Source organism: Gopherus evgoodei, chromosome 14 (assembly GCF_007399415.2).
Source record: "Gopherus evgoodei ecotype Sinaloan lineage chromosome 14, rGopEvg1_v1.p, whole genome shotgun sequence".
In the NCBI taxonomy this organism is placed as follows: Eukaryota; Metazoa; Chordata; order Testudines; family Testudinidae; genus Gopherus; species Gopherus evgoodei.
Genome location: NC_044335.1, coordinates 977947 through 1005548, shown reverse-complemented (window position 1 = coordinate 1005548; position 27602 = coordinate 977947). Strand labels below are relative to the sequence as shown.

At 55.6% G+C, this 27602-nt stretch overlaps 1 protein-coding gene across 9 annotated transcripts; it reads right to left on the bottom strand.

Moving 5' to 3' along the window:
- Positions 1–55: 55 nt before the first annotated feature.
- ZNF335 (zinc finger protein 335) lies at positions 56–15316 on the bottom strand. Of its 9 annotated transcripts, none has more exons than XM_030532819.1 (29): positions 14539–14945; positions 13526–13614; positions 12468–12702; positions 11691–11955; positions 11110–11187; positions 10391–10720; positions 8322–8456; positions 8086–8238; positions 7749–7992; positions 7466–7643; positions 7262–7374; positions 6959–6977; positions 6628–6744; positions 6467–6543; positions 6188–6348; positions 5854–6083; positions 5663–5771; positions 5492–5586; positions 5122–5402; positions 4742–4877; positions 4283–4669; positions 4059–4201; positions 3607–3746; positions 2868–2971; positions 2667–2744; positions 2266–2349; positions 2011–2076; positions 1597–1678; positions 56–865 (listed from the first exon to the last, which is right to left on the bottom strand). In XM_030532819.1, the coding sequence occupies exons 3-29, from the start codon at positions 12669–12671 to the stop codon at positions 747–749; spliced, it is 4128 nt and encodes a 1375-aa protein (XP_030388679.1). In that variant the 5' UTR covers positions 12672–12702; positions 13526–13614; positions 14539–14945; the 3' UTR covers positions 56–746. The 9 variants fall into 9 exon arrangements, with proteins under 9 accessions (XP_030388679.1, XP_030388675.1, XP_030388676.1 ...); XM_030532815.1 differs by having other exon boundaries at positions 7734–7992; positions 14539–14944; XM_030532816.1 differs by having other exon boundaries at positions 1597–1681; positions 14539–14944.
- Positions 15317–27602: the final 12286 nt, after the last annotated feature.

Here is a 27602-nt window from a genome sequence, read left to right as displayed (position 1 = left end):
GCATGTCGATGAAGGGCCCCTGTAGCCCCAAGCCCCACTCCACGCATGGGCCAGACAGAATTCGATGCCTTTTTATTCATAAGCAGATTCAAAGCTTCCGATGGTTTGCACTGATCTCCCTCCCCTCCCCTGTACAAACCAGCTCTCTCCAGCAGAGTCCATCTCTGTTTGGAAGAAAAATAGAACATCTCAGCTATTGCCTCGTCCACTGTGGTTCGCTCTCTCCAGGTCGTTCTGCTCTCCCCGTGCAGATTCTGAGCAATGCCTGCCTGCAGGCCAGGAAAGCCTACGGGGGAGGCAGTCTCCGTGCCGCGCCGTGCCCACGCACCCTACAGCCCAAGGGCAGGCAGCACGGCTGCTACAACTGAATGCAGTAGCCCTTGCCCGGCCTCTTCACGACATGGCTGGGGTCAGCGCCCGTCTCAGGCCAGGACCTTGTATGGCAGGCAGGTGCAGCTTGAGGACACAACGCAGGGAAAAGGATCTGAGACTGGCAGGTGTGACAGAGACCAGCCCCAGGCAGGGCTATGCCGCCACCCACCTAGCCACGTGACTGCCGGGGAGCAGCCCCTGCGTCGGATGCAGCACTCTGTGCAGAGGGGCAGACAGGCAGGATCCGGCGCTCCTGCTGCACACGGCAAGTCAATAGCAAACCCCAGCCAGAGGGTGCTCAGACTTGTCCCCTGTAGCCCCTTTCGGCCTGGCTAGTGGATGGCTGGCCCAGAGCATCTGCCCGTCCCCAGCCCTTAATCCGCCAGCGTGATGACATCGTAATGGATTCCCTGCTGCAGCTGCTGGATCTGCTCAGCTGTTGCCTCTGTGGTGAACATGCCCTGGGCTTGGGCCATGGCAGCATCGGCCACTGCTGCAGAGAGAGGGAGAGCGGCATCAGCCCTTTTGCTACCCCAGCCCAGGAGGCAGGGAAGGGGGCCCTTGCTGGGAGGCCCTTACCCACTCGCTCTCCACTGCTTTGCCAGGCGCACAGGACAGCCTGCATGGGGGAGGGGTGTAGAAAGCATCTTTACAATGCTCTGTGGCTCCAGGAGATGTGCCGGCCCTGGGCTGCAACCACCACCTGCCAAGCTGGGTCCACCCGAGGCCATCCAGCAAAGAGGGGATAGCAGCAGGAGGCTGGGCTCTGCCTGGGGCACCCACCACACTGAGTGTGGGGAATCAGCACTTCCAGGCACAGCCCCTCAAGCAGCAGCAAACCTGGCTTGTTCTCTTAAGTTAGGGAGAAAAGGCAGCAGAAGAGTAGGCTTCGCCTATGTTCCCTGTGCTCTGCCATGAGGGCAGCTGGGTAACCACAGCCCACCCAATCCACAGCTGCCCTGCCAACCCTGCTAGCGAGGGTGGTGGGCGGTTTTTGAAGGCAGCATGTGACAGACCACTAGCTCATGTCAAAGCAGCCGGGAGATGGAACAACTATGTTACCACCATCTGGGGCTGGGACGCCCCATGAATGTGACGCCATGAATTCCGGGCACCAGGACTCGCAGACAGACAGTGGGCGGGAGGCAAAGCCTTTCCTGTGACCCAGCACTCCAGAGCCCACGGCCTGGACTCAGCTCAGAGCAGGGAGCCCTGACTCTGTACCTGTCACTGCTGAGTGCGCCACAGCTTCCAGCTCAGCCTGGGTAACTAGCTGCTGCTCTGGGGAAACCGGCATGTACTGGATCTGCTGGGGAACAGAGAGAGGGAGACGGATCAGACTGGGCAGGCAGGAAGCACAGACGAGGGGGCGGGGGGAGACGCTCACTCTGCCCTGCTTACCTCCGTCTGCAGCAGAGCCCTCAGAGGACGTGCAGGCCCTTCACACAGCTAGCTAAAGGAGCAGCTGTTTAGCCTGTGATTCACCTTCTTGCTGAGTTATTAATGCCCATGCCGTGGGATCCCCTCCCGCTCCCGATGCATTCTCTGGTACATGATCCTCCCCCTCCCCACCAGGGCCTGGTTCCATGGGTCTGGGAGCTCCAGGGCATAGTCCCAGCCAGCAGCTGCTCCCATTACCTGGGGCTCCTGGAGGAACTGGCTGCCCTGTTCATACTGGATGTGGGTGATCTGGCCGTCTTGTACCTGAAAGACAAGAGCTGGAGTGAGAGCTGGGAAGGGGAGGGAAGCTCCTCAAACCTGACCCCCTGCCCCAGGCCAGATCCCTTCATCCACATGGAGGAGACCTGCCTGGATTTCAAGGGAACAGTGCCTCCCTCCCCCCTACAGCTCCATCCTGGACTTCACAACCTAGGACACGATCTGGCTGCTTACCTGGATGTGATGCCCCTCTGGGACAACAACATACTCATGAGGGAGCAAGTGCTGCACGCCATCCTGGGCAATGATGTACTGAACCTACAGGGGAAAGAGAGACTCAGCACTCACCTCAACCCACAGCATTGCTGCAGGCTGTGCGGGACGCAGCCCTGCTGCACATTTCCAGCATCTCTCCAGCTTGGCAGTGAGATGCTCAAGCACTGGGGCTCCCCACTTCCCTGGGGATCTTGGCTCAGCCTGGGTCACCTCCATGCTAAGATTCAGCTGGAGCTTCCCTTTGGTTCCTTTCACCCCAGTCAAGCCCCGCTGGCCCTCCCCGCAGAGACTCCCATCAGCCCCTGCAGCACCCCACGTACAGGTGCCAGAGCCATACGGACAGCAGCTACCTCCCATACCTGGTTATCAGCGGTCACCAAGTGCTGCACCGTCTGCCCGTCAGCCGTTGTGATCTCCTGGATGTATGTGGCCTCCTCCTGCAAGACAGTGAAGCTGCAGCCTGTCACTGCGGTAGCTGAGCCCAGCCCCTCTGAGCGATGGACAGAGGCCACTGCTTGTGGGTGGTTTGTGTGGCTGGCAAAGGCATCTGGCTGACTCACCTGGCTCGTGATGCTCTGCTCCTGCGCTACGATGATGTGCTCCTGCCCCAGAGCCTGCTGCAGCCGTTCAGGAGCCAGCACTGCCTGGCCAGACTGCAAAGCTGCTGGGAAGGGAGAGAGAGCCATCCTCAGCCACCACTATCCCCTGCCCCGCAAGCCCAACACCAGCCAGCGCCACCCCCTCCCTTACCCCCCAAGCCCAGGCTCAGCCAGACCTAAACGCACACCAGCAAGCAAACTGGGGACAAGGAGCCAGAGCAATAGAGGTCAAATGGAACCGGCCCAAACTGGAAGGTAACAAAGATGCTGGAGCTAAGACCTTGACATGTGCAATAAAGGCAGCAGAGACCTCCATTCACATCCCAACCACAAGAAGGACTTTGCAGTAGTAGCTGCAGCGGGGTTCCCCTGTCTCCCCAGAGCTGACCCTCAGAAAGCTGTCCTCATTCCCTTGGCACTGCACTGGGGCGCTGGGGTCAGCACTGGCAGCAAAGGGAGAGCGCCCTCCACACTGCTTTGCAGCCCCCTGTCCCCTAGCACCATGCTGGGACACTCGGGTCAGCATTGGCTGCAAAGAGACAGTGCATCCTGCAGCTTCACCAGGGATCTCCCATCCAAGACTTGATCAGGTCCAATCCTGCTTAGCTTACGAACTGTGTCAAGTGCTCAGCCCAAGACGGTCTGACAGCAGGCAACCCTAGGCACAGACCCCTGCACCGTCAGGGAAGGCAGGTCTTACTCTGCAGCGTGGCTAGTGCTTCCTCATCGCTGTTGAGTATGATGGTCTGCGGGGTGGTGGCTGTTGGCTGCCCCAGCTGCTTCCCCTCGGAGCAATGCAGACGCTGCATGTGGAACTTGAGATGCCCGTTCCGGTTAAACCTACAAGGACAGCAAGAGTGGGGGGGCTGGAGCTTGCTGAGGGCAGCGGGGCCTCTCACACCCTTCCTTCCCTGGAAGGCACAGGGCAGGAGGCCTGGCTCCTCATTTCCAGCTCTGCATTGCCAAGATCTGGGAGCTGGAAATGAGGAGGAAGGACCAGGCTGGCTGCTACTGTGCAGAGAACAGGAGGCTCATTCAGAGACCAGAGGCCCAGTGGGAGGGGCATGTCCAGGGGCAGGTGGCTTGTTATCACCACGTGCTGCTGCAGAGCCCTCCTGGAGGCACTGCAGGGCCCTGGCTGGTTTTACCCACCTCTGCCCACAGATCTGGCAGGCAAAGGGCTTCTCATTGGTGTGCGTCAGCATGTGTCTGCGCAGGTCCTTCTTGTTCTTGGAGGCAAAGCTGCAGTGGGAGCACTTGTGGGGTCGAAGGTTGGCATGCTGTGCCATGTGACTCTGGGGGCAGGAGAGATCGCGAGATCAGCCAGCTGCCAACACCAGACTCCCTCCCAGCCCCTGGGCGCCCAGCCAACCTACCCGGACCTCCACCCACACAGCTGCTGTGAACGGGCAGTCTGGACACTTGAAGGTGTTGGGCCCTACATGTGCCCTCTTGTGACTCTCCATCTCTGCTCTCCCTGTGAACATGGCCGTGCAAATCTTGCACGAGAATTTCTTAGTTGCAGAAATCTTGCACGACAGCTTCTTAGTTGCAGAAATCTTGCATGACAGCTTCTTGGCCACACCCTGCAGCACGGGCCATTTGACCTTTGCAGACTGGATTGCTTGCCCTTCTGGTGCTGGGGAGAAGGCAGAGTTCTTTCGGAGCTGCCTGGCCAGGCACTGCAGCATGGGCCACTTGCCACCAGAGGCCTGGGCCTCCTGGCCTTCCCCTGGTGAGAGGGCAGGGTCCCCACTGAGCTGCTGGAAGAGAAGACCACAAGAGTTACACTGCCTTACACCCCTCCAGGAAACAGGAGTCTGGGCCCCTCTTACCTCGACGTGATGGAGCTGGCTCCCTGGGAAACTGGCTGACATGATGTAGTGACTGCTGTGCTCTTTCAGCGCTTCGTTCATCATGGCGTCGCTCACCACAACTGTATGGGTGGGCTCCGTCGTGCTCTCCTCCTCACTACAGGGGCAGAGGGCAGGGTCAGAGGGGTCCCCACCTCTTCCCCAGGGCACTTCCATTCCCCTCTAGCACAGGGCTGCCCTGACGATGGCGGCAGAGTGAGAGCAGAGGCACTCTCCTCCAGGGAAGGCAGCCCTAGATAGCCACATGACTAACGTACTTGGAACCGGAGCAGAATCTGATGACTTTGGGACCCAGGGCAGGGGCAGCTGGTTTGGTACCTCTAAGTGCATCTGGCACTGACCTGTAGAGAGTCTCTGGGGCCTGGATCTCCTCGCTGACAGGCGTGATGATGCTATACTCCGCTGTGCTCCCGAAAGGAATGGTGATCTGCTGCAGCTCAGAGCTCCCCAGGGTCGCCTCCTCATTGGCCTCCTGCACTAAGGCCTCTCCATGCTCAGCCACATGCAGCGTCACCACCTTCTGCTGCTGCCCAGTGGAATCCAGATCTGCCTCCTCCTCCTGCTGTGACTGGGCTTTGGGGGCCTGTGCCACTCCAGAGCCATCGGACTTCACCACGGCCACCTGCACAGGAAACAGACAGGAAGGGATCAGCTGGGGTCTGGCCTGGCCTGGGGCTCTCCTCACAGCTATGGTGGGGACTGTGATCTCACCTGCAGGGAGCCTGTGGCCAGCTCCCGCTGGCTGCTCATGTTCAGCAGGAGATCCAGAGCTGTCTGCGTGGCCAGCTCTGCCGATCCCTCCACACCTGGGAGAGGCAGAGAGAGCAGATGAGTTGCACTGTGCCTGCCCAGGTAGGCCCTTCTCTCTTCCCTGGAGCTCACCTTGCTCATAAATGATGGTGGTTCCCCCCAAGGAATCCTGGGAAAGGATGGAGGGTTCTGCCGTTGGAAGGGGCTGCACTGTGTGGTAGGTCACAGGGCCAAGAGAAACCTGAATGAGGAAAACAGCTGAGAGCATGCCCAAGCCTGAGGGGAGGGGAGCAGGCAGGAAGGCCGGGGGCCCAAGTACTCACTGGTGGGCTGGCTGCAGGCTCTGTGGGAATCTGCACCTGGCTGTGCTGCTGCTTCAGCTCCTCGATCTGCTGCAGGGTGAAGAAGGGGCGGCGCCGGCAGGGGGGCTCCTCGGGATGCCGCTGGGCCCACTCCTCAAAGGAGTCAGTGTGGCGGCACTGCACGTGGAGGCGCAGGTTCTTCTTGTGCTTGGTGGTGAAGTGACAGTACTCGCAGGCAAACGGCTTCCCCCCTGCAGCCAGAGAGAGGGGGGCAGCAGCCAGTCAGCAGGGGGAGCAGGGACAGCAGCTGAGCGAAGGGGCTGGCACAAGGCCCAGGCGGCAGGGCTGCTCTCACCCGTGTGCTTGACGGCCATGTGTGACACCAGGAAGTCCTCACGGAAGGTGGAGTACTTGCAGAAGCTGCACTTGTACGGCTTGTCGTTCATGTGCGAGAGCTGGTGGTTCAGCAGGATCTTTTTATCCTCGCAGACGTAGTCACAGAACTCGCACTTGAACCTGCCAGGGAAGGAGACGGGGCCATTACTCAGGACAGGATGCCTGGGAACTCTTTGAGAGAGGGGCGACAACCCAGCAGGCTTTGGCCATCCCAAGGCCGGGAATCCCCTGCTCCTACCTGCGGTTAGCAACGGCCTGGATGTGCGTCAGCAGATGCATCTTAAAGGTGTAGCGCTTCTTGAAGGACTTTCCGCACTGCAACAGAACACAGCAACACTCACTGCCTATGCAGGCCTGGGGTGCATCTTGCCCCAGCCCTTCCCCCCATGCCCTCCCCACCTTGTCACACATGTGTGGCTTCTCCGTGCTGTGAGTCTTCATGTGCTGCGTCAGCCTCTTCTGCATGGGGTAGACTCGGCTACACACTGGGCAGGGGAACGAATTCAGCTTTGGGGGCTGGAGACAGAGAGAGGATGCAGAGATGAGCCCATCTGGATGAGAGAGCCACTGACAGCCCCTCTCAGCCCCCTCACCAGCCAGATCTGGGGCTCTAGTCAGCCCAGAACCATCCCTATCTACCAGGCAGTGGGAGCAGAAAGCAGCCTTGCCCGGGAGGCCCCCAGTGAGAACTGGGGCTAAGACACAAGCCATCAGGGAGCTGGGAACTCACCGGGTCGGCTCTCTTCTTCCTGAGAGAGAGAAGAAAAATAAACAGGGTCAGACGCTCCCCGAGTCTGAGACCCGCCCCCAGCCAACCCTCCCACCCAGTGACTGCCCAAGAGGGCCCCCGGTGCTGGGAAGGGAAAACGGAACAGAAGCAGATACTGTCTACTCAGCTCAGGACTGGCTGCATCTGAAATCATGGGGGAGGAGCTGCTTGGCTCAGCACATGGGGGCAGAGGGGAGCTGGGTACAGGGAAGGAGCTGTCTGGCCAGAACACAGGGATCTGTCCCATGGCCCCACTCTACTCACCGGTCCCGGCTGTGCACAGTTGAGTGGCGGATGACATCCTTCTTGTACACGCTTGTGTAGTCACACTCCTCACACTTGTACGGCTTGCTGCCCACGTGGTTAAACATGTGTTCCTGTGAGAGGTAAAGAGCAGGCCATGAGGCACTGAGCCAGTGACTACCCCCAGGGTGGGGCTGGGGCTGGGGCAGGGAAGGCCGGGCTCACTTTAAGGGAGGACCAGCGGCGGGAGCGGTAGCTGCACTGCAGGCACTTGAAGAGCTGAGGGTCATTGGCCTCGTGCGAGTTAACGTGAAAGCGCAGGTCATCATGTGTGAGGAAGCGTGAGCCGCAGATTCGACACAGGTAGGGCCTCATCAGAGGCTTGGGGGACTTGTAGTAGTACCTGCAAAAGCAGAGCCGGTGCTCAGTGCCGTGACAGTAACGAGGCTGCCAGCCCGGCCCTGGGCACAGCCACAGCTCAGCACCCCCTCACCTGCGCCCGATGTACTTGCGGTATTTCTTGCCAAGGAAGCGGCGGGAGGGCCGGCCTCGCCTCCTGGGTACGGTGTCAGCCTCCTCAGGGCCTGTGTTGGAGGACGGATCCTTGTTCTCGGAGTCTGACTGGCTGATGCTGGGCTCCACAAGGCTGTCGCTGGCCCCGTTCTCCAGGACGGAGGAGCTGGCTGCCTCGGAGTCCTGCAGCTCGCTGCTCAGAGTGCTCTGGGACGTGACTAAGGGCTCCTCCTCACCACCTGCCCAACAGCAACCCAGCATGTCAGGGTCAGCCTCATCCCTGCTTTCACCCTCCACCAGCCTGGGCCCACTGCTCCTCTCCAACCCCCTACCTTCAGGCTGCGGCATGTCCTCTAGGCGAGGGAACTTGCGGGGTCTCCCCGGCCGCCGGCGTGGCCTCTCCTCACTTGACGTGGGGACAATGCGGCTGTACTTGGGCTGCCGCCCACGAGGCTCATCCTCAGCTGGGTTATAGTCGCTGTCCTCTGTGGGAAGAACAGTCCGAGGCGTTAGACACAGACCCCAACAGCGGCTGGCAGCACTGCCCAGAGGGGAGAAGGAGCTGTACCTTCAGGGTCATCAATGGCTCCAGCATCCATGATATCATCCTCCTCTTCCTCCTCTGCCACATCTTCCTCCAGAGACTTTGGGGAAGGTCCCCCCTTCCGCGGACGCCCCTTCTTCAAGGCCAGAGCAGTAGCCACTGGCAGAGAAAGCAGTAAGCGACTCACTTGGGCAGCACTCTGCTCTCATTAGTCAAGCTGGGGTGTGTCACAGAGCCAGCACCCAGCCCTTCACAGACACAACAGCACCTCACTCACACACTCACCTAATATAGAAATCCCCTTTCTCCCACCCCTAGTCTCATCGGCATCCCAGCCTGGTTTATAAAGAACATCAGAACAGCTATACTGGGTCAGACCAATGGTCCATTTAGCCCAGTATCCTGTCTTCTGACAGCAGCCAGGGCCTGATGCTTCAGAGGGAATTAATTGAACAGGATAATTTATTGAGTGAACCATCCTATAGTGCAGTCCCAGCTTCTGGTAGTTGGAGGTTTTGGGACACTCAGATCATGGGTTGTGTCCCTGACCATCTTAGCTAATAGCCATTGATGGACCTATCTAGTTTTTTTTTTAAATCCAGTTCACAATATCCCCTGGCAACTAGTTCCACAGGTTGACTGTGTGTTGTGTGAAGAAGTACTTCCTTTTGTTTGTTTTAAACCTGCTGCCTATTCGTTTCATTGGGTGACTCCTAGTTCTTGTGTTATGTGAAGAGATAAACAACACTCACTTTCTCCACACCAGTCATGATTTTATAGACCTCTACCATATTCACCCTTAGTCATCTCTTTTCAAAGCTGGACAGTCCCAGTCTTTTTACTCTCTCATTTTCGTTGCCTCTCTCTACTCTACTTTTTCCAATTCTAATATATCTTTTTTGAGATGGGGTGACCAGAACTGCACTCAGTATTCAAGGTGTGGACATATCATGGATTTATATAGTGGCATTATGATATTTTTCTGCCTTTTCTAAAGGATCCTAACAGTCAGTTTTGATCGCTGCTGCACGCTGAGGTGTTTTCAGAAAACTATCCACAATGACTCCAAGATCTCTTTCTTGAGTGGTAACAGCTAATTTAGACCCCATCATTTTGTATGTATAGTTGGGATTATGTTTTCCAATATTCCTTACTCTGAACTTACTACCACTGACAGCTTACTCTGTTTGAGTGTCTTTGGTGAGAGACATTATTAAAGGTTTTCTAAAAGTCCAAGTACACTATATCCCCTGGCTTCACCCGTGTCCATATGTTTGTTGAGCCTCTCAAAGAACTCTAAGAGACTGGTGAAGCATGATTTCGCTTTACAAAAGCCCGGTTGACTCTTCTCTAACAAATTGTGTTTAACTATATGCCCAATACTTTGGGGGGAGATAGCTCTGTGGTTTGAGCATTGGCCTGCTAAACCTAGGGTTGTGAGTTCAATCCTTGAGGGGGCCATTTAGGGATTTAGTTGGGGATTGGTCCTGCTTTGAGCAGGGGATTGGACTAGATGACCTCCTGAGGTCCCTTCCAGCCCAAATAATCTATGATTCTATATTCTTTATTATAGTTCCAACCAGTCTGCCAGGTACTGAAGTTAGGCTCACTGACCTTATTGCCAGGATCACCACTGGACTTTTTTATTATCATTATTATTAAAACGGTATTAGATTCACTACCCTCCAAATCAAAAGCTTCAGACTTAAAATTATTTATTTTCACAGGGTTGTTTAAAGTAGATTTTCATTTTGTAAGCTGTGGATGGTGATATTTAGTCATTTATACTTCTAGTAATTATATATTCAGAGCCAAATTCTCCCCAACAGGAGAATTCAGAATTAAGGGCTGAAATATTTAGTCCTCAGTAAACGAATTACATAAAACCAAATTCTGCCCTCAGTTACACCAATGTAAGTCAGGATTCTTTCCAGTTACAACATAGCCATTATAAGCCACATCCCTGGAGACAGTGGTGCCCACACCTGGTACATTAACTACTTTGCTCCCCACCTGACATATCAACTCTTCTCCCATCCCGCAGAGCACCCCCACCTGGTATACAAGTCTCCCAGAGATGGCAGCACCCCTACCTGGCTGGAAGTGCCGCTCCTTCATGTGGTTGATGAGAGTTTTCTTGGAGATGCTCTTGTACTGACACATCTTGCACCTGAACTGTTGTACCACCACCACCTCCATCATCTCCTCCAAGCTCTCCAGGTCTGGCTGGTCTGGCTCTTCTCCAGAATCTGCCTCTCTGGCCTGATCTGGCTGCGTGGGCAGCTCCAGTATTTCAGACCGTTTGGAAAGGTCTGAAGGACCAGGCTGGTCTAGGCACGTGGAAGTGGGTCCATCGGCTATGGCTTCTATTGCCAAACTGTTGGCCAGAGCAGAAGTGGCCATCTGGGACACCATGGGGGCACCTAAAGCACCAAAAAGAGCTCACTAAGGAAACCGAATCCTCACGGTTATACACACACAAACCCCTACTCCCAGGCAGTGGCTCAAGTGGCCAAGAGCTTCCCCATACCCAGTGCTCCTGCCCTGCTCCCTACAACACCCCCTGCGGGGAGGGGAAGGGAGGGAGAGGAGTAACTAGGAGCTCTGCCTCACAGCATTCCCACCCTGCTGCCTACAGTGCCCCCTGTTGGGAGAAACTGAGACTACAGTAGCGAAGAACTCCCCCTACAACCAGGGCTTCTGTACAATTCCCTCACAGGGATTTCTGGCGTTTGGTGGTGGGGTTATAGAAGGATGGAAATGGGCTCAGAAGCAGATGTCGTCACTGGAGAGCCCAGAAGCATTCACTTACCATCATCAGGCCCCTGCAGAATGAGATACTGGGTAGTCTGGGCACCACTATCCTCAGCACTCGTCACTGTGATGCAGCCTAGGAAGGGAACAGAGAGTGAGAGGGTGATGGGGCCGACTGTAGAGGCTGACAACTAACAAGACAAGGCATTCTTCTAGGGAGTCAGGGTGGGCAAGTGAGAAGGTGAGGAAAGTTAACTGGGGGCTGGCACTCTGGCATGGACGTAATGCTGTGAGCTCAGGACGGACTGAGGATAGAAACCCATTCCAGCAGTGATGAGAGAGCTGCCCTGCAAATCCCCTCTTTCACCACTTGGTGGGAAGGCCAGGAACAACAGGCACCACTTCTGGTTGTCAGGGAAAGCAAGGGGGAGCAGCCTCTCACTAAATGGGATTTCCTTTTTGATTGAGTCGGTTTCCTTGAGTCTTCACAACAGCAGCAGCTCCTTCCCCACTCAGCTATCGTGTCCCCACTGCCTGTCCCCCTTGCCCAGCCCAGGGCACATGACACTGAGAGCTATTCCATATCCCTGGGGCTCCAGGAAAGGGAGCACGCAACAACTGACTTGGTGATGCACTCACTCTGGATGATGTCAGGCCCAATTGTGGACTCAATGATTTTGTCTATGGCAGAGCCCAGGTCCGAGGAGGTGGATGCTGTGGAGTCCGAGACCATTGTGGCCCCATCAGTGATGACGCTGGAGTGAACCAGGACCTGTGGGGATTCCGACACCATAATGGACTGGCTCACTGTGGAGACGAGGGTAGACTGGGCGATAGAGGAAGAGTCTGGCAGGTAGACCCTAGGAATAGCATCTGTGCTGGAGCTGCTCTCCGACACTTCCTCCTGGAAAACAGACACGCCTGGGAGCTCAGTTGAGAGGCCTTTGTTGACTCACCCTAGGAGCGAACCTGTCGCTGCATCTTGCCTCGCAGGAGGCACCTGCCCAGAAGAAAGGTCCCAAAAGGCCCCACAAGAGGGTGACAAGTGATAGTTTTTCCGGCTTCTGCCGACGACCCTTCAGCCCTGGGATATAGCTAGAAGATGTCCTCAAAGACTCAAGATGCACTCTCCTCCCTGCTAATCCAGCTAGGTAGGTAGGGCTCTTCCCCTTGACTTGGCAGACACAAACCTGGTTTGTATATCCGTACTGTAGAAGACCCCTCAAGCAGACTTGGCCCTGTGGTCCACTCTGCCCTGTGCTGTATAGGGCTGGCTCCCACCTAGGCTGGGTCAGATATCCAACTCCCTGAAGGATACTATCAGTATTCTCAGAGTCTGACAACTTACACACATCTACAAAATCACAGTCACCACCTCACTTCCATCCCCAAGGGGTTTCCAGACCCACTCCATACCAGAGAGACCCCACTGCTGTCTGAGCTCTGCCCCACACCAGACTCATCTGCTTCTGAGAGGATGGGCACTGAAGCAGCATCGCTGCTGTCTGCAGACATGGCCTCAGAAGTCTCCACACCAAGCCCGCTCTCCGAAGGTTCTTCCTGTGCCAGATGAGGGGCCGCATCGCTGCTGCTCTCCACCTCATTCTCCTCCGCCTCCATGCCCAATTTGCCTGGGTCCCTTAAGTGTGACCTAGGCGAGAGGAAGTGCTGCAGTCAGACCTGCTGTGCACTGGGGGCACAGAACATCCTGCCATACCGTCCACCCGCCTGAGATGACAGGCGCCTAGATATCACAATAACTGGCACAAAAATATATAAGCATAACATAGGTATCCCAATGCACACAGCAAGGGTGTGCTCACGAGGGAGAGGAGACATCAGACCATGATCAGTCTTTAGGGGCAGTCTACACTACAAATTGAGTGTTTGATGAAGACGCTTTATGCTGATGGGAGAGAGTACTCCTGTCAGCTTAATAAATTCACCCCTGTGAGAGGCAGTAGCTATGTTGGCGAGAGAAGCTCTCCCGGCAACACAGAGCTGTCCACATGGCCTTAAGGTCGGTGTAACTACATCACTGAGGGATATGGATTTTTCATAGATTTTTCATAGTTATTCCAAAGTAAGTATGTTGTGTAGACCAAGCCAATGACTCTACTTCATGCCACCCTGCTTTCCTCCCCTTGTCCCATAGCTAGGGTGTGAAGCTCAATATTTCAGCCGTACTCCCATGGTGCCCAACCTTATTACACAGGAGGGCCACATAAACCTAAGCACAACCTTGTGTGGGCCAAACAAATTCCACATATGAAGTTCATCTTGTTTTGTATTATTTGGATAGGCTGTTTCTATGTACAGTATTGCCTATTTACGCACGCATAAACTAAAATGATGTAAACATGACGACGAAATACTAATGAAGCAGCCGTGGGCCTTATGAACGGCTTTGATGGGACGCAGGTTGGGCACCCTCGTCATACTCCACTAAAACTTGGCCCAGGCATGAAACATACCAGTGCAGCGATATCCCAGAACTTATTACAGCCTGACACGTCTCCTACTCTTGTTCTTGAAGGCAACCAGGAAATGCCAAACTTTCATCCTAGCCAAGGGGAGAAAAAGCAACACCAAACTTCAGATGAGCATTGGATGGGAGCCTAGCCTGCACTCACTCACTTTTACCCACATTAGCTGCAGGAGTGGCTCAGCTGGAGAATGCGGAGCTGTCAAATACAGAGGCTGCATTCCCCCTCCCCCCCAAAATAAGGAATGACTAATCTACTTGTGGATCCACAACCAAAGTCACTCAAGCCAGGTCACATGACACTGATCACAGAACTCATTGGGAGGTTAACATTTCAGTAAACAAGCAATGGGACTACTTTGCCCATCTTTGGAGCCTCATCAGAGCATCATAAACATTCCTGCTACCCTCAATAATAATTTAACATACCAACATCAAGTAGGAAAGCATAATTATCACTATTTTACAGAGAAATACACCACAAGAGAGAAAAGTGAAGTGACTTGGGACTCCTCATAGTCAGTAAGTTTAAAACAAACAAAAGGATGTATTTCTTCACACAATGCACAGTCTGTGGACCTCTTTGCCAGAAGATGTTGCGAAGGCCAAAGGGTCAAAAAAGAACTGTATAAATTCATGGAGGACAGGTACATCCGACTATTAGCCGGAATGGACAGGGATCGTGCCCCAACCTCTATTTGCCAGAAGCTGGGAATGAGCGACAAGGGATGGATCACTTGGTGATTCCCTGTTCTGATCACTCCCTCTGAGGCTCCTGGCACTGGCCACGGTTGGAAGACAGGACACTGGGCTAGACGGGACCTTTGGTCTGATCCAGTAGGGCTGCTCTTATGTTCTCATGTCAGGCAGTGGAGCCAACAAACAAACAGGAGTCCAGACTCCAAGCCTCCCTGCTTTAATCACTGCTCTTGTGCAGTACAGAGCGAGACAAAATGTAGACCCACAACTGGTCTTAATGGCCTGGTGCTGAATGCACGTTACCTGACTGTCACTGCTCCCGCATTTTAGAAGGGAAGATTTGTGCTTCGGGCCCTGGCAGAGGGAGTTTCCCCTCTGCCGGTGTCTGGTTTGCCCGCTCCCCAGTGCCTGGGGCAGGGGCAGGACGGGGACCTGCCTCGCGAACGCCTCCCCGCTGGAAGGCTCCGCGCGAACGCAGCCCCAGAGCCCGCGGGGAGCGACGAGAGCCCCGGCCCGTTTCGGGGGCGAGGGGGGGATGGGCCCAGGGTCACGGAACGAGTCAGCGCCAGACCCGGGGGGGGGGCGGCCTGGAGCCCCGGCCCGTTTCGGGGGCGAGGGGGGGATGGGCGCAGGGTCACGGAACGAGTCAGCGCCAGACCCGCGGGGGGGGGCGGCCTGGAGCCTCGGCCCGTTTCGGGGGCGAGGGGGGGATGGGCGCAGGGTCACGGAACGAGTCAGCGCCAGACCCGGGGGGGGGGCGGCCTGGAGCCCCGGCCCGGCCCCGAGCACGGTCCGCCCTGACCCCGCCGCGCGGGCCGGCGTCCCCCGCAAGGCCCCCGGGCAGGACCCGGCCCCGGCCCCCATCGCTGCCCCGCGGGCCCGGCCCGGCCCTCCCCTCCCCGGCGGGGCCTGCGGGCGGGGCTGCCCCTGGCGCTGCCTGCGCCCCGCTCGGGCCGGCGCCATCTTGGCGCGGGGTCCCCGCGCTCGGGCGGCCCGGCAGCGCCGGCGGGGAAGGGGAAGCGGAAGCCGCGGCCCCGGGCCTGAGGCCGCCCCTCACCGTGCCTGGCCCCGTCCCGCGGAGCGTCCCGCTGCGGCGGCCGCGGCGCCCCCGGACCCGGCATCCCTTCGGCCGCCATCCCCCGCGGAGGGATCTTCCCGTCGGGACCCCGCGCCGGACTACTTACTTCACCGCACCGAGGGCGGGACCTGATCTCCCACGGCCACAGTCTCCGATCGGGGCGCCCCCGGACCCGGCACCGAACCGCATCCGGTCCCGGAGCTCCCAGCACCCGCGCCAAGAGGCGGCCTCTCCTGGGACTATATTTCCCCCGCGGAAGCATCAGAGTTCCCATTTGTGCGTCGCACGCACACGACGTCACGACGTGCGGGGATGGTGATGGCCGGACCCTAGACCTTGGGGTCACGCTGGGGTCAGGAGGATCACGTGGTTGGGGCGGCTCCCGGCTCGCGCAGACCAGGCCCGCCCCGCCCCCTGCAGCGAGGGCAGAGCCCCCCCCCGGCCGCGCGTCGCGGGCAGCCCGCGGGCTCGGCGCCCCGAGCAGTCAGTTACCGGGGCAGCTGATGGTGTTCGGGGGGGGGGGCGGCCAGCAGCGGCGGTACGTGTGTGTGTGTGCACGTGTGTGTGTGCGCGTGTGTGTACGTGTGTGTGTGTGGGGGGGGGGCTGGCTCTGTGTGTGTGGGGGGGCTGGCTCTGTGTGTGCGCGCGCGTGGGGGGGCTGGCTCTGTGTGTGTGCGCGTGTGTGTGTGTGCGCGCGTGGGGGGGCTGGCTCTGTGTGTTTGTGCGCGCGCGTGGGGGGGCTGGCTGTGTGTGTGCGCGTGTGTGTGTGTGCGCGCGTGGGGGGGCTGGCTGTGTGTGTGTGCGCGCGTGTGTGTGTGTGCGCGCGTGGGGGGGCTGGCTGTGTGTGTGTGCGCGCGTGTCTCTGTATTTATCTGTGCATGTGTGTGTGCGTCTGTCTGTGTGTGTGTCTGTGCACGTGTGTGGGCGTGTGGGGGGGGCCTGCCTCTGTGTGCGCGCGCGTCTCTCTGTGTCTGTGCGCGTGTCTCTGTGCGTGTGTGTGCGCGCGCGTGGGGGGGGGGGCTGTCTCTGTGTGCGTGTGTGTCTGTCCCTCTGTGTGAGAATGCCGAGCGAGAGACCTGCTTGTCCTCTTCTCTTCTGCAGAAGTGGCCGGTGGGTGGGTGGGAATCAGGAGTGACTGGAGTGGGGGAAACAGGAGCAATCAGGTGTCTGGAACCTGCTTTCTGCCCACGTGTTCTCCTCTTAGTGACTCTTGCAGTCTGAGGTGAAACGAGTTGGCCTTTCCAGCTTCATGGCTGTTGTCCGGTGATCATACAGCCCCCGGGCTGTGCATCAGCCTGGGGTTAGCAGTGTCTGGAGTATTATCCTGCTGGGGAAGTGGTCAGATGGTTTCTACAGTGGGCTGACTAGCCAGTGTGAATGAGAGTAAATCCTGTTTAAACTACATTTCCAGTCCTCCAGAGGGAACTAACTGGTGTTGCAGGCACAGAGGATGACTGAGGCAAGCAACAGCGGTTCGTTGCCCAGAGTGCGAAGCGCCAATGAACACACACCAGGGTGGAGAAGAAGCAAAGTTTATTTGAGATCTCAAGGCGGTGAAAGGAGACGAACACCTCAAATCATGCATACCGACACAAGCGGCTTTTCCCTTTTCATAAGTTTTTTTTCTCTTTCTCCCCCCCCTTCCTCCCTCTGTAGCAGTTATGTAAGAGCAGGTGCATTAAGTAATCTTGGCCGCAGCAGCTCGTTCGTAAGTTTTCCTTCAAGTTACCTTGTCGTTCTGCTAAAGGTGCACAGGCCTTATCACCACTGCTTTAGACCGGTTTTAGCTGTGCTGCAACTGAGAACTTACTGTTACACATTTCATTTCACAGCTGCTGGCTTTCTAGATCAAGTAGAGTTCAACGTGGAGGAGCTTTGGTTCACTGAGGCCTAGATTTATGCCCAGTGACACCAACACTGGGACCTGTTTGAGCTGGAGCAGTGTTTAAATTGAGTTTAAAACCAGACTGTTTTCCAACGCGCACTGTAGTAAACAGGGCTCCAACTCTGCCACATCCCTTGGGACTCTCTGGTGTAGTGATCGAAAGAGGAAGTAGTTTCTTTCCACCCACAAGAGAGCAGAGAGAGGGAGGGTTGAAGGACTAGTTGGTGATGCCTTTGGCTGGTGATAACATGTGTTCCAGACGTGTTGGAACGGAATGGGGAAGGAACCCAATCTGTTTAGATTTCTGGTCAATAACTGAACATACAAAATCTCCAGTGAGGCAAATATAATCACATTAAACACATAGAATTGTTTCTCCCTGCTTGCTGGCCAGGACCTGTGTTCACATTCTGCATTTGTCCCACATCCGAACTATGATGCTGATGGGTGCTATGGAAACCCCTAAGCAAGATCAGTTGGTCCGTCTTGGCCAGCATGGTGCACTCATGACAGTACTGGAGTGCACACAGCTGATGGTATCGTTGGCACAGGTGATTTCCTGCTTTTGTACCTGTGTTGGAGGGGAAGCAATCTGGGATTTGGGCCTGGGCAGGTTGATGGGAGGGAAACTGGCTTTCAAATGTGTCATTATTCACTATTCCGGCTAAGCATGGGGGGTTTATGAGACTGGAAGCTGTTTACCCTGAATTTCCGCACAGTCTTCTACCCATGTGGGCTTCCTGAACAGGAGGTGCTCATCTGTACGAGGGTCTGGTCCACAGTTACCCGCCAGAGAGTGACACTGCTGGTGATTTCTTCTGGCTTCTTGGCTTCCATTCAGCTGGTACTGCATTCAGCAGGCAGAAAGATAACCTGGACTGAGTTCTTCTGCTGGCTTCTCTTTTGACAGCACGTTGATCTCATGTTCTTGTTAACTGGCATTAAGACTTCAGAGAGTTTCTCACAGTTACTTGAGTGATTGATTCATGGGTCTCCTGTGGTCCTGTAGGCTCTGGTAAAAATTTTGTGTTGGGGGAGGGCTCCTTGTTCACTTCACTCCCTACTTGGGGCTTTCTCTCTTCTGTGCTCCTACTCCGTGGAGGGAAACGCACTCAGACTGGTCCCCATTGCACTGTCCCTGTGAGAGGCCGACATTGCCCTTCTGATGGGGGCAGCAGTCAGTTTACCGAAGAGCATGATGGGAGTAAGCCCTGGCTTTATGTACTGTAGCTGCTCTTCTGCCTGAAGCTCTTTGGCTGGGGCAGTAAGCCTATGAATCAGCCCAGGGACTCCTGCGGAGGGGAGCGGAAGTCAGCCTGTTTCTTGGCAGATGCCAAGTGCCCACCAGAGGGCAGAAGAATAACTTCCACTGTACTATCAGCAAATTACATTTGCATCTCTTATCTGGCTCTTATTCAGGTTAATTAAATACATCACTGAAAGGTTTATGCCCCAATCGATCTCTATGGGACAGCTGAGCTGAAAGTCACTTCTGGGCTGGAATGAGACATGAGCAATTGGATCACGCCCTGCACATTACTCTGCGACAGTGGCAGAGTGAATCCCTTTGCACTGAGAGCTCAGTCTTTCTGGAGGCCTCTGGGGAGCATGGATCTCATCTGCCTTTCTTTCCACCTCTGTGACCTGCAGAGGTGGAAGCAGCCTCTCTAGTGTGGGATGTGAGGGGGCCCCTTGCAATGAATGCTCTGTGCAATAAACTTACAATCTCACAGCTCTGTCCTGACAGTCCTCAAACCACAGTCCTGTGCATAGAGCCTGGAGCACCCTTTGGCATCCTACACGATGCCAGCTCAGTCTTCATGCCGTGGGTCGGGTGACAGCTTGGAGCTGGGGCCAGATTAGATTGAGGTGGAACAGGAGCATGAACTGCTCCATGGGCTGGGAACTAGATGTCACGGAGTCACCGGGCGATGCTCTGGAACTGCTCCCCACCAAGCCAGTCAGGACTTTGGGGAGCCTCCTCTCCCTTGGAGCAGACTTGTTCAGGGCAAGAAGCTCACATGGCTTCACCTCCTGGGTCTCTCCTTGGAGCATTCAGCATCCTCTGCCCCTCCGTGCGCTTCCCACAGCGAGTCCACCCCAGCGGGGTCCTGGGGAAGCCACCGGGTTCTGCACCCCCACTTTGCAGTCAGACGTGACTCTCAGCCAGCCAGTAACACAGAGGTTTATTCGATGACAGGAACAGGGTCTAAAACAGAGCTTGTAGATACAGCGAACCGGACCCCTCGGCCGGGTCCATTCTGGGGGGCAGTGAGCCAGACCCCCAGGTCTCCCTTCCACCCTTGACCCCAGCCAGCTCCAGACTAACAACCCCTCCCAGCCCCTCCTCTCTCCTCAGCCCCTTTCCGGGGCCAGGAAGTCACCTGATCCCTTTGTCTCCAACACCTTCAGCTGGCACCTTTGCAGGGGAGGGGCCCAGGCCATCAGTTGCTAGGAGACAGAGGGTCAGGCATTTAGGTGCACTGGCCCTTTGCTCTGCTAGATACTTAAGAACTGCCATGGGGACACTGAGGCACCAACACAGTACTCAGAGAAAACATTAAGAAGTTTCCCAGTTCGTCACACTGGACATCAAATGATGCAAACTGATTTAGTTCCTCTTGCATGGCCCTCTGCCCAGCCGCTGTAAGGGGTCAGTTGGGGATTCCCCGGGTGGAAGGGATGTCCCAGGGCTGGAAGGGACATGGGAGGAGCAGGCTGTATTTTGGTATCCCCCCAGCTGGTGGAACAGGCCAGAGGGACTTATTCCTGTAGTCCTCTCTAAGTCCCCATAGGCCTCTCTAAGTCACCTTTTGCTCCCCATCTCCTTTGGCCCTTGGTATGATTTAGAGACTCTTACCCTCCACCAACCCAAAGGCCAGAGCTTGGCTGGACATGGGGCGTGGCCCCCTTCTAAAGTGGCGTGTGCCTCCTGTCCCTGCCTTTCCCCAGCTCTGCTAATGCACCTCTCTCCTGATCTTCAATATCCCCTGCTGTTCCAGACCTGGGCCCCCAACATTATTTGGGAGCTGGGAAACGTGCCTTAAAGTGAGAGACTTAAAGAGCTCAGTCTGTTTAGCTTATCAAGAAGATTAAGGGAGAACTTGATCATGGCTGTAAGTACTTCACAGAGCAAAGACTGGGTTGAAGAGCTGTTCAGTACATAGTGGGGAAGGGCAGAAGAAGAACCAATGGCTGGAGGTTAAAGCCTGACAAATTCAAATGAGAAATAAGGAACATGTTTAAAAGTGCGGTGATTAACCATGGAACAAATTTCCAAGGGAAGTGGTGGGTTCTCCATCTCTTGATGTCTTCAGATCCAAACTGGAGCCAATGGCAGACGCTTTAGTCAAACACAAGTTACTGGTTCAGTACAGGGATAATGAGGTTCTCTGGCCTGTGGGATACAGCAGGTCAGACGAGACAATATGATTGTCCCATCTGGCCTTCAGCTCTGAATCCAGGCTTTGCTAATGTGCCCCAGCTGTTCCTGCCTTTGGGTCTTAAGTGAGCAGAGGCTGATAGCTGTGTTGATTAGAAGGTGCCACAAATACTCCTGTTCTTTTTATAAATATAAATATACTACAGTAGCATGCCCGTGGTGTAACCTGGCTCTGACCCAGTCCAGAACAGCGCTGAGTGCCGTGTGGTTCCTCTAACACTCTGCGCAGGGTCAGTTGTCACTGCACTGCTCACTAGGCTATGACTGCTGCAACCAGTGATGTTTGTTCCTCGTATTTAAAACAACAGAAAAAACCCGATGAAGGAGATGGAGAAGTGGATTAATGCCCTGCAGCTACATAAACAAGGCTCATATTTATATTCCACCTGGGGAGAGGGCGGTTGCATCAGCACATTTTTTTTTAAATGTTGAGCAAAACAACCATTGCTACAGGAAATGGGTTTTTCCTCACACCACATTGCTTCACTCAGCTGCTTCACCACTCGGCCCCTTCCCAGCAGCAGAGACCACCTCCTGGAAGGGCATGCCAGGACTGCTTCCCAGGGATTGTTCCTATACTGCTCTGTGAGCAAGCCGGGCCCCCCTATCTTGGGCACTTTCTCGGTGCCCCTTGCTGTGAATTGTGCCCAAGGGCTGAGTAGGGCCATCTCCTAGAGCTTTCGAGAGATTGTGCCCACGTAATGCAATTCCACTCATCTGGGATTTGAGTGCACAGGGGGCTGGTGCGAAAACAGGGAATGCCATAGCTGCCCCTGAGGACACAGTGCCCCTCTTCCCTTGGCCAGTGAGGCTGTGGCATAGGATGGCACACATTAAATAGGTGCTGCGTTGCAGGAGTTCCCCACCTGAGGAGGAGGGAGTAGGAGCTCAGGGTGGAGAACTGCCCAGCAGGACCATGGAGCTGCAGTACGGGCTGTAACTGTGAAAGTATATGAGGAAGAAAGATGCATCCAAAGAGGTGCTCAGGGAGCCCCAAAATGTGACTCCCAGGCCTTAGCTACTGAGGCTGAAGGCAGGAGCAGACAGCACCCAGGGACCACGGAAGTGAGCAAGGGCCCCTGGTGCGTGCACTGTGGCCTGCCTGCCTACGCATAGCCTTGCCTCTGTGCTTCGACACCAGGCATGCTGCAGCATGGTATGGGAAGGGCTGTGGGTGCCAGGCTGTGCTGTAAGCCGTCTGCCTGGGAGACTGGCTGGTCAGTCCCTTTCGCTGGGCCCGGAAGCCAAGGCCCTTTCAGGCTGCACTCAGGGCTAAAAGTACTAACCAGCATAGCCCGGTCCCTTTCTACACAGGGAACTGCTCTTCCGGCTGTCTTTTCCCCTAGACTTTGTTCTTGTGGCTTCCTTCCCAGGACCTGAGACCTCAGAGCCACTGCTCCAGCCCACCGGATTTCAGCCCCTCGTGGGGTTGCTGATTCATCAGCATTGGTTAGCTTAGGAAAGGGGGGAAATCAGCAGATTACTGAAAAATAAGTAAAACCAACAAGGTGAGAGCTGGGCTGTGTGCTGCAGGGCCCAGGGCAGCGAGCGCCATGCGGTGCCCCGGGAGCTCCCTGTCCTCTTCGTTCCGCACATCCCTGCTGCTTGGGCGTGGGCGCCTGCCCTGCTGAGCGGCGCAGCTCCCCGGCACCAACTGGAGCTAGGCTGCGTGCTCTGCACCTGTGACAAAAGGGCCCTGTGATTTGCAGTCCTGCTCAGGGCCCAAAGCAAACCCAGTTGGAGCCTTTCGGTTGTTCCAAAGTCCTGGTCAGGAATCTGGAGGGGATCTCCCCAGAAGGTGGCATACACTGCATCACGCACTATCCATTCTCTATGCTGGTCTCATCTACACTAGGATTTAAGACAGGGGGTCTCAAACTGGGGGTTGGGACCTTTCAGGGGGTCACGAGGTTATTACATGGGGGTCATGAGCTGTCAGCCTCTACCCCAAACCCCGCTTTGCCTCCAGCATTTATAATGGGGTTAAATATAAAAACAGCGTTTTTAATGTATAAGGGGAGGTCACACTTAGAGACTTGCTGGGTGAAAGGGCTCCCCAGTACCGAAGTTTGAGAGCCAGCGAAGGTGTGATGTTGGCACTGCTGCAGATTTTAACCGCCAGTTGAATGTGCTTAAGGCAAGGTGCCTCGTCTATTCCCGACTTTTTAACCATGGTAGCTTTGTGTCTGGTGTGGAGATGCGCCGCTCTGAACTCTTCCCCCGCCCCTCCCAAAGGGTCATGTTAACGGCATGTGACTGTTCTCTGCCCAGCTCTCAAATCTCTAGGCCTTGGTGGCATTCCCAGAATCTGCACAGTGTGGTGTGTATGCCGCTTTGCTGATGGTTAGTGCAAGACTGGCACTGCACACCCCTGCAGTTTCCAGTCGCTGTCTCACAGCCACTGTTAGTCCATAAGGCCGTGTTTGTATCCATGCTAATCTGAATTAATTTTGCAGCTGAGAATTTGAGCCATTGTGTCAAATGTTTTGTTGAAATCCATGTATGTTGTATCTACCATTTCTCTTCCTCCACTGCTTCTGTACTTTTGGGTTAAAAAAATACAACACATCAGTTTTGTCCGGCAAGATTTGTTCTCCATGAAGACCGAATTCCTCTCATTACCATGATTCCTATATCACCATATGGCCAGTGGCTTTTCTATCTGTTGCACAGCAGTCAGGCTAATGCTCCTTGTTGGAATTGCTGCTCTCTGGGTCTAGAAGAAAGCTGCTGTCTGTACCTTTTGAGATGACTTGCTGGCCATGCAGTAAGTCTGTTGGCTAATACTCTAGCAGGCAGGAACGGGCTGATAAGCTTGGCGAATAGCCTTGTCTGAGGGTGGTGCTGGAAGTGAGTCACCCCCTGGCTGTGGGCATGGGTGGGTCGGCTCAGGGCCCCCTTTCACCTGCTGTGAGAGTTTACTCCTGAACAGCTCTGCCCTGGTTCTAGAGCAGGAGGGATGGAGAAGGGGCAGGCCCAGCCTGAGTGGGCTGGGAAATGCCACGGCGCAGGCAGCCCAGAGCAGACGCTGAGGCAGTCTCTCACATGTCCAGAGGCAGGTGTGTCACTGAGCCCACGCCACAGATGAGGAAACTGAGGCACAGCTGTAGGAGGGGAATTGCCCAAGGGTATCGCAGAGGAGTGTGGAGACAAAGCCCATCTGAGGAGCCTGGGCTCAGATTGCCGGAGCGGGGGAGGGGCTCATGAGAAGCATCAAGGATGTGGGGCAGTTGGGTGGCTGCAGTGGGCACCTTGGACAGACCCTGCTATACTCCCATCTACTGGACTTACCCACAGGCCAGGGCCATGGCGCTGCCCTCCCCGGGGTGTCTGGCTCCCTGCACCCTGACACAGAGCTCTGGCCTCGTGCTGCTCGCCACCAAGCAAAGGTTCCCGGTCCCCTCAGGCCAGTGCTGCGTGGTGTGAATGCCTTGGCCCTGCTGCTCCAGCACAGGAGGGAGAGTGGGCACTTGTCTGCTCGAAAGCCCCACGGCTTGTGCTCTGCACTGGCAAGCAGGGGCCCTGCCTCTTGTCCCCTGAGGTGTGCGGTGGAGGCAGCAGGGGAGGGGCTCACTGGGGGGCCTGTCACAGGGGTGACAAGCACTGAAGGATCCCAGCTGATCCCCCTCAACCCCTCAGCAAGCCCCTTCTAAGCCTGCCCGGGATGAGCTGGGAACCAGAGCGAGGGCTGGCAGGTTGGAGCCCTAAACCGAGGACATTGGAACCAAGGCGCTAGTGCCTGACCCGCTTCCGGACTCTGCTGCCAGTGTGTTTCCCTGAAGGGTAGGACCTGCAGCACGAGCCTTTCTGTGACTGAGTCAGCAGGAGCTGCCCCCAGAGGGGCTCTGCTCCACTGCCCCCATGAAAATCAGTGCGCCCTTGGGTCCCCGTGGGCATGAGTTCAACATGCTGCATCCAGTGGCAGGGGGAGAGCATGTCCCGTGGCCCAGAGCCTGTTCCAGTGTCTGTGCCCAGCATGTTGGCTGATGCAGCTTGCCATGCTGTTGGGGGTAGGGGGAGGCGGGGGGTTGCTGCCCTTTTGTCCGGATTGTGCTTGGCTTGTGCTCGCATTGGCTAAGATGGGCTCCCAGGTGCCTTGTCTGTGGGTGCTTGGCTGCAGCCCAAGCCCCATGCAGCTCTGGCTGGTGTTGAGTGTCATCCCCGTGTGACATTCCCCTCTGGTGTTATCTGGACCCATGATCCGCTAGGTCACTCCGATCCTTGACTCTGGGAGCCAGCCTTACCCTGCTCTGCTGTGAGAACCTCCACTCCTGGGCTGGTCACGCACAGCCTCTGGCATGTAAGCTGCTCCCAGCTACTTGCACCCGAATGACACTAGCCAATATCTCCGGTCCCAGACACAACCCTAGCAACCTCTGTCTTGCAGTGTCCAGTTATGCCCACTGGACACTGCAGGCTTATATGAGTTTGTCAATTTAACAAGGAAATTGATATGTACCAGGCTTGTTATCCCAAGGGGAGTCTCTGATGTGCTTCAAACCAAACGCATTGCTTCAGCTAGAATAAACAGACAGATTGATTAACTACAAAGATAGATTTTAAGTGATTATAAGTCAAAGCATGAGAAGTCAGATTTGGTCAAATGAAATAAAAGCAAAACGCATTCTAAGCTGATCTGAGCACTTTCAGCGCCCTTACAAACTTTGATGCTTCTCACCACAGGCTGGCTGGCTGCCCTTCAGCCAGGCTCTCCTCTTTGATCAGTGCTTCAGTCGCGTGGTGGTGGTGGTGGTGGTGTCTGTAGATGGAGGTGGAAGAGAGAGGAAGGGGAAACATCTCTCCCTTTTACCATGTTCTTTCTTTCCTCTTGGCTTTGTCCTTCCCTCCCCCACCCCTCGCTTCAGAGTCAGGTGAGCATCACCACACTGGAGTCCCAAACCGACCAAAGAAAGGGGGATGACTCACCTGAGAGTCCAACAGATCCTTTGTAGCTGCCTCGGCCAGCATCCTTTGCCCCTGTGAGGCTGGGCTGGGTTTGTCACATACCTGCCCTGATAAGGTGTGAACTGCCCCTCTGCTCTTGGAGAGTTTTGCCTGGGCCTGTTTTAAGCCATGAGGACAGCTTTTCAGCCTCGTAACTATATACATGAAACTACAACCTGTAACATTATTGTAACAATGCTCAGTGCTCAGAGCCTTCCAAAGATGCCCAACATGACAAACTTTGCACTGGATACCACACAATCATCGTATAAGGATGAACATGGGGCTGCTGGCTGTTCCCCCGAGGTACAGAATGTTACTGTCACAGAGTCCCCAGGCGATGCTCTGGAACTGCTCCCCACACAGCCAGTCAGGACTCTGGTGAAGTCTCCTCTCTGTGAGCAGACTGTCTCCAGGGCAAGAAGCTCACACGGCTTCCACCTTCCTGGGTCTGAGCTTGGAGCATTCAGCATCCTCTGCCCCTCCATGAGCTTCCCACAGCTGGTCCGCCCAGGCGGAGTCCTGAGGAAGCCAGAGGGTCCTGCACCCCCACTTTGCAGTCAGACATGACTCATTCAGCCAGTAAAACAGAGATTTATTTAGATGACAGGAACACGGACTAAAACAGAGCTTGTAGGTACAGGGAACGGGACCCCTCAGCTGGGTTCATTTTGGGGGCAGTGAGCCAGACCCCCACGTCTGTCCTCACTCCTCATCCCCAGCCAGCTCCAAACTGACTCACTCTTCAGCCCCTCCTCCTCTGGGCTGTGTCTCTTTCTCAGGCCAGGAGGTCACCTGATCTCTTTGTTCTCCAACACCTTTAGCATCCCCTTGCAGGGGAGAAGGGCCCCAGCCATTGATTGCCAGGAGACAGAGTGATGGCCATCTATGCACACAGGCCCTTTGCTCTGCAACAATTACACCCCCTTATCCTACCGCCTAGAGACTTAAGAAATGCATGGGGAAACTGAGGCACCCGCACAGTATTCAGAGAAAACATTATGAACATTTCCACTTCGTCACAGTCACATCCTGCTTTTCCCATGGTCTGGGTGCCTGGCTGCACCCTGAGCCCCACACAGCCCTGGCTGATGTTGAGTGGCATCCCTGCTGTCAGCACATTGCCTGCTTTTACAGATGTTTCCTGTCCCCAGATTTTGCTTTCGTGTGGCAACCTGAGCTGCTCTGTCTTGGACACTGTGCTGTGTCATCCTCACAAGATGCTGACTCCCTGCTCAGGCTCTGCACTGTGCTGCTCCCCTTCTGTGCACCCCTTTGTTCTCATGCTGTGGTTCCCTCCTGCACAGGCTCCCCAAGACTCCGAAATGCAGCAGTTCGCCCCCTTTCTCTATACTCATCCATGGAGGTCTGAGATCATGAAGGACTCTGCCCCTGGCCCCTTGCTCCCATCCCCTCCCTTCTCCAGCTGCCTGACAGCCTTCCCTATCTCACTGTCCCTGCAATTCCCACCTCTCCGAGCACAACCTTTGCTACCCCGTCCTCTGCAGCAGGAGCTGCTGGTAATGAGTTTGCCTGGTCTGGTTAGCAGCTCTGCCGCTTCATCCCTAGGCCCCCTCTGAGCTCTTAGCTCTATTTTCTGCTCCCAGGAACTGATCAGTTACAGCGCAGTGAGGTTGTTCCAGCCCTCATCCCTGGCACCTCAATCTGTGACAGAGCTAGCTCCTCTGTATTAGTGGGAGAGAGCAAGTGTTGCCCCTGTCTTGGCTTCCCTGGGCTTGGATTTTCACTTACTGAAGGCAGGATCTCCAAGTCTTGCAATATTGGGTGTTTTCTTAAAGCTCCAGCTCCTGGAGTCAGGTGATTACGTACAAACTTCAGTTTCCATTTGTGACAAAGTGGGTTTTTTTTGCAATATTGTGTGCGCCCCGGTTTCCCCATGTGCTGCATCGTTACCTAGTGGGTGGAAAGGGACTGTCTGCTCTCAGGGCAGGCTAAGACACAGGTGTGAATGACACCCAGCTGTCTGGGTCTTAGGTCCCATATCAATGGAGCTCTTG